We start from the raw sequence: 16,652 nt of genomic DNA, 5'->3' as shown, positions 1-16,652 counted from the left end.
CATATAACCCTTCGTTCTGCTTGATATCCCCAGACAAAAGACATGGAATGTAATCAATCTCTTTGTCCAGAATCTATGTTTCCCGATTCCTGATTTGTGATGATGAAGGACTTCTAATCGAACACATCAATTCAGTCCTGGCTGGGCCCAGCACATAAGTCAACACCAAATCATCGAGGGGCCCACATATATCGCTTTTCCTGTTAGGGCAAAAGGAACGAATAAACGTTGACTCATATGCTTGTATCTTTTACTCATCAAATTATGCATGACAATACGTTTTATAACACCAAGTTACTGATGCGTTTTCGTATCACCAATGCACAACCGACTTGTAAATTACAACTCATATATCTTCGTTTCAAGATTATAAGATATTATCGTCTCAGTATTACTCGTGATGAATTCCATGAAGTAATACTCTGAGCGAGGGTTTATCCAATACTCAAATCTCAATTTCTGAGTACTCATGAACGTTGCAGCAATTCTATTGCCATGTCTATCCTTAGACAATCTGCAATCCAATTCATGACAATCTTAATTCACTACTTGCTTCCAAGAGTACGAGCGACTGTGGAGTTTGAATAATCTCATTATTCAGGAAGTAAAACATGCAAAAATGAAACACAATAATAAACAATTGACAAAAGGTAGTAGCCAAACTTATAAATAATACTTTATTATTTAATCACCAAAAGTCAATTACATTTACTTTGTTACAAGTTTCAAAAACTAATCTAACTACTAAAACTAATATCATCTTTCAGTCCTATGCTCCGAGCATGCTGAATATGCTTAGCCCTACTCAGACCCTTTGTGAGAGGATCTGCTGGGTTATCTTCAGATGACACCCTCTTTACTATAAGATGGCCTTCTTCTACTCTATGTCTGATGAAATGGTACTTTCTGTCGATATGTCTGGTCTTACCATGATCTCTCGGTTCCTTTGTCAAGGCAACCGCTCCTTCATTATCGCAGAACAGTTCCATAGGCTCCTGGATGGTTGGAACAACTCCGAGATCCCCGATGAAGTTCCTCAACCAAGCTGCTTCTTTCGACGCTTCACTTGCTGCTATGTACTCTGATTCACAAGTAGAATCAGCCACCGTATTTTGCTTGGAACTCTTCCAAGTAACTGCTCCTCCATTCAGTAAAAACACCCAGCCCGACTGAGAACGGAAGTTATCTCTATCCGTCTGAAAGCTGGCATCACTGTAACCATCTACTCTCAAAGTATCACTGCCACCAAGCACAAGGACCCAGTCCTTTGTCCTTCGTAAATACTTGAGTATATTCTTAACTGCTATCCAATGAGCTCTACCTGGGTTTCCCTGATAGCGACTGACCATGCTCAAAGCAAATGCCACATCAGGGCGAGTACATGTCATAGCGTACATGATCGATCCGACAGCGGAAGCATAAGGTACACGACTCATGTCATCTATTTCAACATCTGTACTCGGGCATTGAGTCTTACTCAATTTGGTATTGCTCTGGATAGGTAGCTCTCCCTTCTTGGAATTTTCCATACTAAACCTCTTTAGTACCTTATCCAAGTATGTGCTCTGACTAAGTCCAATTAGTCTCTTCTTTCTATCTCTCAATATTCTAATCCCAAGAATATAGGCAGCTTCTCCAAGGTCTTTCATGGCAAAACACTTTCCAAGCCAAGACTTAACTTCTTTCAAGGTTGGAATGTCGTTACCAATGAGTAATATGTCATCGACATACAACACCAGAAAAGTTACTATACTCCCACTAGCCTTGATATACACACAGAACTCATCTTCACTTCTAGAGAAACCAAACTCTTTGACTTTCTCATGGAAGCAAAGATTCCAACTGCGAGATGCTTGTTTCAATCCATAAATGGATTTCTCAAGCTTTCACACTCTATTGGGGAACTTTGCATCAACAAAACCCTCTGGCTGACTCATGTAAACATCTTCAGCCAACTTCCCATTAAGGAAAGCAGTTTTGACATCCATCTGCCAGATTTCATAATCATGAAAGGCAGCTATGGCGAGCAATATCCTAATAGATTTAATCTTAGCCACTGGCGAGAAGGTCTCATCATAGTCAACCCCTGGGGTTTGAGTGAAACCTTTTGCAACCAGTCGATCCTTGAATGTGTGCACATTTCCATCCATGTCTGTCTTCTTCTTGAAGATCCATTTGCACCCAACTGTCTTACGACCTGGTGCACTATCAACCAAATTCCAAACTTGGTTGTCATACATGGACTTAATCTCGCTGTCCATTGCCTCTTTCCACTTGGAAGCCTCTGGGCCTGCCATTGCTTCCTTATAAGTGACTGGTTCATCTAAGTTTACCAGTGTTCTGTCACTTATGAATGTGTCACCATCTGAAGTAATATGAAAACCATACAACTCAGGTGGCACACTCACCCTAGTGGATCTTCTAAGAGGTAATGAGTTATCGATTGGTTCAACAGGAACTGTTTCCTCTGGTTGAGTGCTAGTGTCATCTAAGGTTCCTTCATTGGCTGAATCTTGAATTTCTTCAAGGTCAATAGTGCTCCCACTGTCCTCTTTGAATATGAGCTCTCTTTCAAGAAAGACTCCTCTTCGTGCTACAAAGACCACGTTCTCACTAGGCCTGTAGAACAAATATCCAAAAGACTGCTTTGGGTAACCAATGAAAACACATTTCTCACTTCTAGCTGCTAGCTTGTCGTGAGTCTCTCGTCTTACGAAAGCTTCACAACCCCAGACTTTAATATGTGCTAACGAGGGAACTTTCCATGTCCACATTTCGTGAGGTGTTTTGGCAACCTTCTTTGTAGGGACAAGATTGAGGATGTGGGCGGCTGTCTCTAAGGCATACCCCCAGAAGTGAATGGGAAGCGAAGCCCGACTCATCATAGAACGAACCATGTCTAACAAGGTTCGATTACGCCTCTCAGCTACACCATTTAACTGTGGTGTCCTAGGAGGAGTCAATTGTGAGACTATCCCACATTCTTTCAGATAGTCGTTAAACTCGATACTAAGATACTCCCCGCCTCTATCGGATCTAAGTATCTTTATCTTTCTGCCCAATTGATTTTCGACTTCATGCTTAAACTCTTTGAACTTTTCAAAAGTTTCTGACTTATGCTTGATCAAGTAGATATATCCATATCTGCTATAATCGTCAGTGAAAGTCACATAGAATCGATTATCATCTCTTGTAGTTGATCTGAAGGGCCCACACACATCCGTGTGTATGAGATACAACAGACCTTCACCTCTTACACAAGACCCTGTGAATGGTGATTTTGTCATCTTTCCCAAAAGACAAGATTCACACATATCATCTGACTTTAGGTCAAATGATTCCAACACTCCATCCTTTTGGAGTTGGGCTATGCGTTTCTTGTTAATGTGTCCAAGACGACAATGCCACAAGCATGCCTTGTCTACACTATTAGACAAGTCAATATTAAGTACACTATTTCCTAGGCTATCAATACAAGTCACTGTTTCATACACACCATTACAAGGCAAAGCTTCAAACATAAAAACACCATTCTTATAAACAGAAATTGAACCATTCAAATCATTAAAAGAATATGTAAAACCTTGTCTGAACAATGCATGAAATGAAATAATGTTTCTCGTCATCTCAGACGAATAGCAACAATTTATTAAATCTAATCTAACATCATTACTAAGCAGAAGCTGATAAACTCCGATCTTGGTTACTGGTGAAGACTTTCTGTTTCCCATGATCAGGTTTATCCTTCCTCGCTCTATCTCCTCACTTTCCTTTAGACCCTGCAAATCAGAACAGATATGAAAACCACATCCTGTGTCAAGGACCCATGAACGAGAAGATAATGAGTTATTAGCAGAAATAGTGTAAATACCTGCCGAAGATGGCTTCACTTTGCCATCCTTGATATCTTGCAGATATTGTGGGCAAGATCTCTTCCAATGCCCCTTTTGGTTGCAGTAAAAGCAAACTGCCTCTTTTGGATCAGAAACATGGGGAGTGGAACCATTGGGCTTAGCCTTTGGGCCATTACTAGACGACCCGGCTTGAGCCTTGCTCTTCCAGTTTTGTTTGGGAGGACCTTTCCTCTTTTTCCCCTTTCCCTGTCCAATAGCCAAAACAGGGGCACTCGTAGGTGTGGAGGGTATACTTTTACCCTTCATCCCGGCCTCAGCTGTCTGCAACAAGTTGTGCAATTGGGCCAAGGTCTGCTCATTATTGTTCAAATGGTAAGTTAGAATAAACTGACCATAACATTCAGGAAGTGAGTTCAAGACCATGTCAATGGCCAATTCCTCATCAAAGTGAATATTGAGCTTGACCAAACGCTCTATGTAGCGTTGCATTCTTTGCACATGTGACACAACCGACTCCCCATCTTTCATCTTGCAAGCCATGAGTGACTTGACTACTTCGAACTTTTCTTGACGAGCTCGCTTATGGTACTTTTCCATAAGGTCCTTGTTCATCTCGAAAGGCCAGTAGTCCTCATAGTACCTCTGCAGTTATGGGGACATAGTTGCCACCATGATGCATGCCACTTTGGTAGCATCATCGTAATGTTTCTTGTAGGCAGCAAGATCTTCAGGAGTAGCTTCATTCTCATCAAGCTCTTTGAGCTCCTTTTCAAGAACATATTCTTTGTTCTCGAAACAAAGAGCCATCTTGATGTTGCGCATCCAATCGTTATAGTTTGAGCCATCCATAACGACTTTGGAGCATATATTGAGCAAAGAGAAGTTTTGGTTGGAGGAGGACGAAGCAGAAGTGTTTCCAGGAGTAGACATCTGAAAAGAAAGAAAGTTTTAGTTAGATTTCAAGATACCTTAATAGAATAACCCAAAGATATAATATCAAGGTTAGGATCCAACTATGAAGATTCACAACTTAGAAATGGGATGCCGAGATCCAAGTGCAAATTTCATAAAGGTAGGTGAATGACGATTCACCAATTCCACCATTAGACGAAACAAACGAAGTGAAATTCCTAATTCTTTTGAGATACATTGAAACTATTCAATGGCATGTTTTAATCTCAGATTATGCTCTTCTATTTGTGACTGGGATGCCGAGGATCACAAACAAGATGTGAATAACCATGCAAATGTGCTTGGTAACCTCATTGTCTTTATCATTAACTATTGATGTGCTGGTAAACCACACAAGCTCCATCAAAATGACAATTATGAGATACCCATTACTACTCTTTATTAGTGCCTTTTAGTGTGCTGGTTAACCACACACGCTCCACTAACGACCAATAAAGCATAATGTGCAATTTCATGGATTATCATACTTTTCACATTTTTCCTAAAGTAACTAGAGTTGGGATTTTGAAAATAATGTTCTAGTACTTTCTTTAATATCATTATACTTTTAATGAGAAGTAGTTGTCCTATCAAATTCGTTCTGCTAACGACCCTCCACTAATCAAGGAAGCGGTGGGTGAGAGTGGACACCCATTCAACTACCATTTTATAGGCAGTTTCCTTATACCCCCCTTATAGATTAGCTTCGTGAATGAGGCATACTAGCGATTTGACTGACCATATTCTTATACATATATAATATTAAACTTTTAATTATAATATATATATATATAAGGTGTGTTTTAAAACATTTTAAAACTTCAAGGGTTTATAAATTTCGAAATTTAAGCTATTAAATTTAAATTTAAATAAACCAATTAACTAGATTTAATATTTATCTTTTAATTAACTATTAATCAAATTATTAAATCTTGTAAGGATTATCTAATTAAATTAATCCATTAATTTAATCCTAATCCTTATCCCTCTAAATTTCGAAAATATAGGGTAAGGATAATTATCCAATTAATCTAATTAAGTAACAATTATCCAAAACAAGAAACCCTAGTTATCCTCTAGCATATTTCGAAATTCACAAGGGAGTAGGCTAGGGTTTTCAAAACCCTAACCCTAATTTCGATTAGGGTTCTTTGGAGGCTAGGGTTTTCGAAAACCCTTCAATCCAAAACCCTAATTGCAAAAATTTGGCCTTTAGGGTTTAATGGCTATAAACCCTAATTTGCAATTCAACTATTATAGCAATTCAATTTAAAACAAACAATGGCTCTGATACCACTGATGGGTTTTAGGTAAAACAAATAAACTAGAAAACAATTCCTAAGTTCACATGCAACCTACTTTGGATCTATGTTTTAACTATTGAACATATAACTTTGAATTGCAAAACAAGAACCCTAGAGGAGAGAGGCTAATTTCAAAATTAACAAACTAGGGTTTAGGAGTTACATACCTTTCAATTGTTATAGCAAACAATTGATAATCCTCTTGATCTTGATCTTGATCTTCTTGGAAGCTTAGCATCACAAATGTAATGCCTCTAATGGAATCACACCCAAGAACTAGCAAGAAGGAAACTTGGAGGAGAGAGGATGGAGAGAGTATGCAATTTTGGCCTTAGGGTTTCTTCCAAAGAAATCAGTACCCAAAATGTGAGCCAGGAGGCTCCTTAAATAGTTGAGGGAACTAGGGTTTAGGGAAAACCCTAGTTATCCTTTGCTTAGGGCCTAAGCAAGACCCAAGGCCTTATCTTGGACCCCTTGGACGAATTCTCTAGGGTTTCCCCTAGGGTTTTCGTCCACCCCCTTCCAAGGGAGTTCTGGATCCTTCCATTCAACTATCAGTTAATTGCAAACTAGTCCCTGCACTTTATAATTAATTCTTTTAACCCCAAAATCAATTCTGATTAATTTCTGGCTAACAATTAATTAAACATAATGATTTCTAATTAATATATTAATCCATTAACATATTAATAAATCATTTATATATATATTAGTTTATTAATCTTATAAATTAATATCTCTCCTTTCATAATTTCCTTGTCCAGTTGCTAGGTTGAGGGCAACCCAAAAGGATTGTGCTGCTATCAATTCAAGTACATACCAATTATAGTTATGGGCTTAGAGACCTAATCCAACAATATTCACAAACTTGCTCCAAGATCCACCCCTTGCATCTTCCTTGGTTACCCTTCAAATCACCGTGGGTATAGATGTTTTGACCTTACTACTCGAAATTGTAACGACCCAAAAATCAGGGGTAAAAATTTCATTTTTAATATAACCTAAAAATAGATATCATTTATTCCAAACATTTCAAATCATCATTAAGTAAAACATTTATCAGAGTTCATCCCAAAATCATTCATTGCGAAAATCATAGGTGTGTGCACTGCGATCAATCCGAGCCCTTCCTTTCCAAAACGATGATACCTGAAACAATAAACAAAAACCTGTAAGCACGAAGCTTAGTGAGTTTCCCAGAGCATACCATACACACAATCCACATAACACATATCCTGTTAGCTATAAAAGCTACCTGTATCACATAAGCCATGCATACATAAAACCTAGGAAAGCCATGGGCTACCCCACATGGTCTTACTTCCAATGCCATGGGCTACCCCACATGGTCTTTACCTAGGACTGCCATGGGCTACCCCACATGGTCTTACATCCAATGTCATGGGCTACCCCCACATGGTCCTTACCTAGGACTGCCATGGGCTACCCCACATGGTCTTACATCCAATGCCACGGGCTCCCCCCGGGGTCTTCCATGCAAGTATCACAAAGACAACTAGCATAAAACATATCATATAATCACTAGCATACCACTTAGCATAAAGCTAACTACCATACCACATATCTCTACTACAGCTAGTGTACCACATAACATAGAATGGGTCGGCCTTGGTGCCTTAGACCCATTGGTATGATGAGAAGACTCACCTCGAATGCAGAAGCTTCCTGAAGAATTCCTTAGCTGCTGCCCCGCCAGCCTCCCGAGCTGCCACTACCAATCAATATACCCAATATTCTCCTTAGTCAATAATCCTGACCCAAATGGCCCACGAAGGCGCACAACAACCTAGTCCAAGAATTGGCCCAATCCTAGGCCCATAAATGTGAAGTCCATTTCTATATTGGGCCACAAGGCCCAATAGGCCCAACTATTCCATTATTGGCCCAAAGATGCATTTAGGCCCAACTATCAACAAATCCAGCCCTAAAACCATTAGGGCCCAAAGGTCTGAAGTCCTCAAAGGCCCAAGTCCTCCTGAGAGCGTACGCCCAGCGTACCTCTTCTGTACGCTTAGCGTACTGAGCAAATGGACTGTACGCGCAGCGTACTACATAGTACGCCCAGCGTACAAGCAGCTCATGCACAACATCCATTAAGTGCTTAATACTTGATCCAATAAGTCCAAATCACAGATCTGAGCTATACTTAACATCTAAACCCATAAAGTCACTGACTTGGTGACTTTGCATGCCCCAGACAACCCAAACTCCAAAAATGGCATTATACTTCCATAAAAGTGACCCTAACTCAAGCATGAACCCATTAAGACCATCAAGATGGCAACTTTCTGCCTTAGGGACTCAAATAGCATCAAGGGTGGCAACCCCAAGCCCAAAAACGGATTTGGAACCATAAAGCCCCATTCTTGGGACCAAAAAGATCCAAAAACTCAACATAATAGATCTAAGAATTCAATGGTCAAGTTCAGAGCTTTATACCTTCATTAAGCTGAGCATGAGTCCTAAAAGCCAGATCCATAAGCTCCTCCTTGATTCCCATCCTTGCATCAAACTCCAACTTCTTGGAAATGGGTTAAACACCCCAAAAATGGACTCCATAAGCTCAAAATGCCACCATGGATGATATATGTAGATTTCTAATGTTTAGAGGGGTGGAGGCTGAAGATGTTAGGGTTTGGTTATGAGATAAGGGGTTTAAATAGGGTCCAAGACCCTAAAATATGGTTCTGATCTGACGGGATTACGCCCAGCGTAATTATGGTACGCCCAGCGTACTCCAGAGAACCTTCGCGACCACTCCCGGTCATTACGCCCAGCGTAACCCAAGGTACGCCCAACGTACTCCCTTTTTCCCTAGTACGCCCAGCGTACTCCTTGTGTACGCCCAGCGTACTCGGCTAAGCCTGAAACTACTAAACTTCCGAAAGCCATAACTTCTTCGTTATAAATCCGTTTTCAATGATCCTTATATTCACGGAAAGGTAACGAGAAGCTCTACACATCTATCAAATCATATATCACTTTAGACCTTCCGAACAAAAATCCATTATCCACAAAAGCCCGAACTGACACATCACCGAAATACCCCTAAGCTTCAAAACACAACCCGAACACCCGAAACACTTCTAATACATCACCCGCACCCAAATGGACCTAGATCTTACCTTATCTAGAGCCATACTCCTTATGAAGACCAACCTTCGGCCCACAGCCTCAGACTAGAAGTCAATTCGGAACAGAGCGTTACAGAAATATTATTATATCTCGCCATGTGGTCTTCAAGGAAACAGTCTTTCCTTTTAAATCCTTTTCTCCAAATCATCCACCCTCATACTCTTTCCTTGATACATCTCCTTCTGACATTCCTCCTTCGTATCGTGACATTTTTTTTTCCAACACTTCTCAACCCGACTCCACCACTCCTCCTTTCGGTTCCCCTACAACCGAAAACCCTAGCCCAATGCCCTCGGATACCACACTCGACACCACTCCTCTTAATCACGGGTCTCCCACAACTGAGGACCCCATACCTACTCCCTCCCCTCATCCCATGGTCACTCGCTCTCGTGTTGGCATTTCTAAACCCATCCAACGCCTAAATCTACACACCACTACCGAATCTCCCATGCCTAAATCTCACCTCCAAGCCCTTCAAGACCCTAATTGGTCCATTGCCATGCAAGATGAATTTCGTGCTCTTATTGATAATAAGACGTGGACTCTTGTTCCGAGGCCCCAAGGAGCCAATATTGTTCGCTCTATGTGGTTATACAGGAAGAAACATAAGGCGGATGGCTCCCTTGAACGCTATAAAGCGAGATTGGTAGCGAATGGAAAAAGTCAACAACCCGGGATTGATTGTGAGGAGACCTTTAGCCCGGTAGTTAAACCGGCTTCCATTCGGACTGTTTTGAGCATTGCTGTCTCTCGACAATGGCCTATCCACCAGCTCGATGTCAAAAATGCATTTTTACACGGCCATCTCCATGAGACTGTCTACATGCACCAGCCACCAGGATTTCGAGACTCTACTCATCCTGACTATGTGTGCCACCTTCAGAAGTCTCTTTATGGTTTGAAACAAGCACCTCGTGCATGGTTTCAACGCTTTGCTTCTTACATCACCAACATCGGCTTCACACACAGCCGTTGTGACTCTTCTCTGTTTATTTTTTGCAGGGGCACTGAAGTAGCATATTTGCTACTATATGTGGATGACATTCTCCTCACAGCTTCCACCACGGATCTCATGCAGCGCATCATTTCTCTTCTAGCATCTGAGTTTGCCATGAAGGATCTAGGAGACTTGTCATATTTTTTGGGTATTGCAGCCACTCTTGACAACAAGGGTATATTCCTCTCTCAACGCACATATGCGATGGAACTTCTTGAGAGAGCCAACATGTCTAACTGCAACCCTTCTCGCACACCCGCCGATACTCAGTCCAAACTGGATCCTTCAGGCCCTCCAGTTTCGGACCCTTCTTTATATCGCAGCTTGGCGGGTGGTCTTCAGTACCTCACATTCACCCGTCCGGACCTCTCTTATGTCGTGCAACAGATTTGCCTCTTCATGCACGACCCCAGGGAACCACACCTTCATGCATTAAAGCGTATTCTACATTATGTACGTGGTACCCTTGATTATGGACTCCAGCTACACCCATCCTCAACTACGGGCCTCATTGCGTACTCTGATGCAGACTGGGGAGGGTGCCCGTCCACTAGACGCTCCACTAGTGGCTCTGTGTCTTTCTTGGTGACAATCTTCTGTCATGGTCCTCAAAACGCCAACCGACCGTCTCTCGTTCGAGTGCAGAAGCTGAATACAGAGGTGTCGCCAATGCTGTAGCTGAAACCTGCTGGCTACACAATCTACTACGAGAACTTCAATCTCCGCTTGTCAAAGCAACCATTGTCTACTGTGACAACGTCAGTGTTGTGTACTTATCATCCAATCATGTTCAGCACAAGCGCACCAAACATATAGAGATAGATATCCATTTTGTTCGAGACAAGGTTGCTACATGTCAAATCTGTGTTCTACATGTCCCTTCATCTCTACAGTACGCCGACATCTTCACCAAGGGACTGCCATCATCTCTCTTCAGGGATTTCAGATCCAGTTTGAGCATTTTCCCTCGACCTCCTGCTCAAACTGCGGGGGTGTATTAGTGTATATGTATTATTATGTGTAGCCCATTTGTATTAGTTTAGCCCATCTAGTTGCTGTAGCCCAATACTTGTATTTGTATATATTCTTTTGAGTAATGAAAATCACGTCAAGGGGGAAATACCAATCTGTCATCAACTTTCTTTCCGAACAAAACCTCAGGATTTTTTTTTCTCAAAAAACGTTCACATTTGACAATTCTTTTTGGAAAAAAAACTGAGGGCTTTTCGGAAAAATCGTCTAAAACCGGAATATTACTGGTAAACCGCAAGGGCCAAATCGGAATAAATGGAAAAAAGTAAGGTCTTTATCAAGAAAAAAATTAATTTGAGGATTAATCGAGAAAACACCCAAAATATATGGTCTTTCATGACATCATCATGAGTGTATCATTAATACGATATTACTATATAGGTTTTTACTTGCATATATTCTGAAGCTAACATCACTTGTTTAAGAATAACATACCCTAATATTTAATTATGGAATTAAAGAAAGTTCACAAAGCTAAGTTGAATTTAAAGCGAAAGTAAATCTCTTTTGATTGTGAAAGTAGAATATTTTCCATGATAAGCAAGGAGGAGCTGATCATCAGGTGGCCTTCTATCATTCAAACTTTGGAAGATAGATTGTTCTATTTATTAGTTGTGAATGACTTGACTTTGGCATGTTTGTGTTATTATCTTAAATTTTATCTTTACTTCCCTTCTATTTCTTAACGGGGTGCAGAGATTTGGATGTTGAAATCATGTCCTTGACTAAAAAGTGAAAGTTGAAAGCACTAGCTAATAGTATGGTTTTTTACTTGATAAATTTAATATGTAAACGTTGGACCAAATTTTTTTTTTTTTTCATGTTTGTTATGACGACGTAAAGATTCAGGTTTCTAGTTGTATATATTTATTGTTTTACACTACAACTAGACATTTCTTTGACATAGCTGCAATGGAGCAAAATTTTCACTTTAGTCACAGCCATATGCCCCTCTGCAACCAAACCATGATAATGAAAACTCTGATGAAGAAGAAGAAGAGAAAGAAGAAGGTGAGGAGGATGATTTTGTGGCTGAAGAGAAGCATGTTGGACAGTGCAAAATGTGTAAGGAAGGGATCTACTCATTCCATATGAGTTACTACGAGTGTAAGGATTGTCATGATGACTACTCGTTGCACAAATTTTGTGCAGAAATGCCAAAAACCCTACAAAACCACCCATCACATCCCCATCCCGACCATAATCTTACCTTGTCTAAGGATTCCTTTTGGACATATGATCCAAAATTAATAGAATGGACATGCAGTGTCTGCAATCTTATGCAAAAGGAATTATTCAATTACATTTGTGACATTTGCGGAATCAATATGGACATAATTTGTGCTACTATTACTATGTCTCAACAAAAGATGGACCACCCAAGCCACCCTCACCAACTGCAACGTATGCCCAAGGAGTCGGTATCACGTTGCAGTGCTTGTGGTGAAAAACATCAAGGGACCTTCTACCAATGCACCATGTGTTTGTGGTACTCAATCCACTTAGATTGTGCTTTGTTGCCAGCAAAGTTACTTATCCAACAACCTACTGATGCCACTTTCACTCATTCTCATCCACTTACCCTTGCCTATTCCTTTCCTCAAGTTGATTATGCATCTAAGTACTATCCTAAATGCAGAGTTTGTAAGAAGCACTTCGATAGTTACTTATGGCTTTACAAATGCGATAAATGTCAATACTATGCCCATATTAATTGTGCGACTTCAAAGAGAGAGCCATTTATGTCAATCTTCTTACATCCAGGTTGTTTATTTATTCTTCTCTTTAATTTGTTTTACCACTGAAAGATTTCTCAATGTTGCATGGTTTATTACTTTTTAATATTGTTTGTTGTCATTTATCAGGTAGTGGCAAGACTTATAAAAATTTCAAAGACGATGATTATCCTAATCTTCTCCACTGTCCATTTCCGGATGAAAGTTACAACCTTCTCAGACACTACTATTTTATAAAAAATAAGAAAGAGTTTATTACTATGATTAAAGAAGAAGAGCATGGCGGCGAAATGCTCAACCATTTTAGTCATCAACACCCACTAATTCTTTTAGACACACAACAAGCATCACTCGGTAACAAATCAATTGTTCTTCACAACCCCATGAAGAAAATTCAAGTATTATGTGACGGATGTTTGAAACCAATTATGGAAATGCCATTTTACAAGTGTTCTGAAATAAATAGTTGTGGTTTTGTTCTTCATGAGTGGTGTGCCAGGCTACCTTCCAAGATACATGACCTCCCGGGCCATCCACAGCATGCACTTGTTCTCATGTCAAACAACCCTCATCAATTATTGCGTTTATTTTTCTGTCACATTTGCAGATTACCTGGTAATAGTTTCGCATATGGATGCACTGCATGTGAGTATTATGTAGATATAAATTGTGCATTCCTACCTAAAGAAATCATACATGGAGCTCACCCAGGCCATCTCCTCTCAAGAATTAATGCTTCTTCAGCTGATGTATCAAAAAAAATATGCAATTCATGTCGTTGTTACCTGGAAAATTGCAATATCGCTTTCCATTGCCCCTCTTGTGATTTCTACTTGGATACAGAGTGTGCTTTGTTGTTGCCTGGAATGATGAGGCACAAGTTCGATAAGCATCCTTTGAGCCCAAGATACAATCCAGTAGAGAACCACCCTGGCGACTACTTCTGTGAAATTTGTGAGGACCAATTTAACCCTAAAAAGTGGTTCTATCATTGTAGTTGTTGTGCCCAGTCTATGCATCCTGCTTGTGCTCCCTTAATCCTGGAGTGTGAGCGGCATGTATATGCCAAGTATGATAGAGGCGTCTTTTGTTATGTGAACGTCAAGTTTGGAGGGACGGTTGAGATCAAAAGACTTCACCCACATCGGCTATCCTTTCTTCAAGGGATTCAGTCCCATGGTCTGTGCAAAGTGTGCACCAAAGAATTACAGTACGATATGATCTTTAAGTGCTTGGAGTGCGAGTATTCAGTTCATTATGATTGTGCTTCTTCTATTGTCAATTGATCAAGTTAATTGCTTAATTGATGCTTGGTGTAACTAAACACTTGTACCTTTGTTATCTGTATCTTTAAATCATTCATTTAATTACTTTTCATTTATATATGTCTTTTATGAGTTGGTGTCGATCATTTGCTTTGGGAACAAGTTTATATTATTCTCATGTAAAAATCCTTAATTTCATTTGAAGGTTCAATTATTTAATAAAATACAGATCCTTCATATGCCAAAAAAATATTAGAATCTTGTCATGTACATAAGTGCATTAAAGGTGTTGTTTTCCTTATGGTGTCATGGTTTCTCATTGTCTAATAGTATTATGGGATGAACTTGGAAATTTTGGTATTTATCTTGCAACAAAAGATATGAAAAGTTGCAATACATAAAACTTTCAGTCCGACAATATGGTAAGGAATCATCTTCTATGTATTTTCCTGAAATTAATGAAAAAAAAAAACAAGAATGTCAAATTTTTCTCAAAACATCAAATACAATAAAATGTCAGGTCTGGGATTACAACACCAATTAACCTGCTTCAAATATTAACCATTAAGACTACTATTAAATATTAGTCTATCTATATAAAAAAACAAAAATGGAATCTTTTTGTGATAAAAAAAATAGCAATGGACTTTATAGACTGCATTATAACTTATACCCTGACACACAAGTCTCTGTTCTGCATCAACCTGATGAGAGCACAATAGACTGGTTGTTTGGTGTAATCTTGAATCTGCAAAAACATCAAATATAGAACACAATAATAAAATAAATAATGTGACAAAGAATTACCAAACAAAACAGAACTTAGTATTTCTTGTAAAAAATGAAAAAAAATATATAATGTGATTCTAGTAATGATGCATATGATTATAGGAGTCATATTACTAAACTAAAGCAAGTTTGTACTTAGTTATGTCTATATAAATGTAGTCATTTGCATGCAAAAAGGATATAATCTTTCCTTAGTTTTAAGTTTTGTGTAAAGAATAATTTAAATTGGGACAGAGGGTATATAATGTTTTTTTAAAAACATTGGTAACATGAACGAAGTTGGCATCTTCTATGTCAAATAGTATATCTATTGCTGCTTAAGCAGCACAAGAATGGCCACAGACTCAAATTGCACCAGAAAAGATGGTCAGACCAACAAAATGGGAATTGTATTAATTAAAAAAAGAAAATCAAAAACCCAATAACATTACCTGAGAAACCCATTGACCAAGAATAACTGCAGCTTCCCTAAGTATAATCCGCAATTTGGGATGAGCATTTGTGATTTTCAATGATACATATCATTGTCAAACCTGCAAAAAATTCACTCAAACAAAAGTATAATTCAACTTACAGAAAAAATAAAAAATAAATCTAGATATTAAGTAAAAAACACAACACTTTATGTAGATAACATATATATAAAGTCTAGGAGGGTAAAAAAAAGTCACACCGGTCCTTAAATGATCAACTGAAATGCCAAGTTAGTTCAATTTGACAGCTTTGACTTTTTAGAGGAGTCAAATATCAAGAATAAAAGTGGGATTACTTGGCGTACATTCAAAATATGTTGAAATTGAGTTTAGACTCAAGAAATACCTTTGGTAATGAGATATAAACATCAAAGAACCAAGCAATTTGAACTCTTGAGTTTGGCAAAAGTAATGTAGTAAAAGTGGATAACGTTGACTTTTTTAAAGTCATACTCTACACAAGAATGGGAATTTCAAGTCTATGATTAGGAATGTAGTTAAAGTTTGCTATTGGGACATGTATATGATATTACTTGATGATGCTAAGTTATCTTGTAATGAATCACTTAGTTGTAAAAAGATTGTAAACAAAAGTCTTGAAAAGTCAATTTGTAAGCAAAGATAGCACTAATTTTAAGACGAATTTGTAAAAAAAATGAAAATTTGGTCCAAATGTAATAAAATTTAAAACATGAGTCGAATTTCTAAAATTCCAAAATGACATAGAATGTAAAAACGAGAAAAAAAAAAAAAAAAACAAAGGTTTATTCAATTTTATGTAAACAATTGTTATTATGTTAGCCCTTGTCAATATGGCCTTCGCTAATGCGATGAATTGTTTCTTCAATTCCATTAAGAGAGCAACGTACGCACTATCTTCTTAGAGAATGTTTTTAACAATATTCTCAAATAAAAATGACTGAATATTTATAACGAATTAAATTTGCTTCCGAATCAATCCAGGAATGAGAATAAAGTCATAAACATAACTTTCTATTGCAAAAGTCAATTAAGTAGAGATTGCTTGACATTTGCAACCAAATATATTCTCATTCCCATTATAGTCATTCCTTTTTAATGCGCTCAATTTAT

The 16,652-nt window shown here is 38.7% G+C and overlaps 1 protein-coding gene across 1 annotated transcript; it reads left to right on the top strand.

Moving 5' to 3' along the window:
• Positions 1–11,552: 11,552 nt before the first annotated feature.
• Positions 11,553–14,414, top strand: LOC145139580 (uncharacterized). The gene is made up of 3 exons (XM_079073356.1): positions 11,553–11,567; positions 12,233–13,061; positions 13,163–14,414. Exons 1-3 carry the CDS (start codon positions 11,553–11,555, stop codon positions 14,317–14,319), a joined length of 2,001 nt encoding a protein of 666 aa, XP_078929482.1. The 3' UTR covers positions 14,320–14,414.
• Positions 14,415–16,652: the final 2,238 nt, after the last annotated feature.

The sequence above is a fragment of the Lactuca virosa genome, chromosome 9 (genome assembly GCF_052849685.1).
Source record: "Lactuca virosa cultivar CGN04683 chromosome 9, Lactuca_virosa_CGN04683_v6, whole genome shotgun sequence".
Classification (NCBI taxonomy): Eukaryota; Viridiplantae; Streptophyta; class Magnoliopsida; order Asterales; family Asteraceae; genus Lactuca; species Lactuca virosa.
This window is presented reverse-complemented; position numbering and strand designations above follow the sequence as displayed.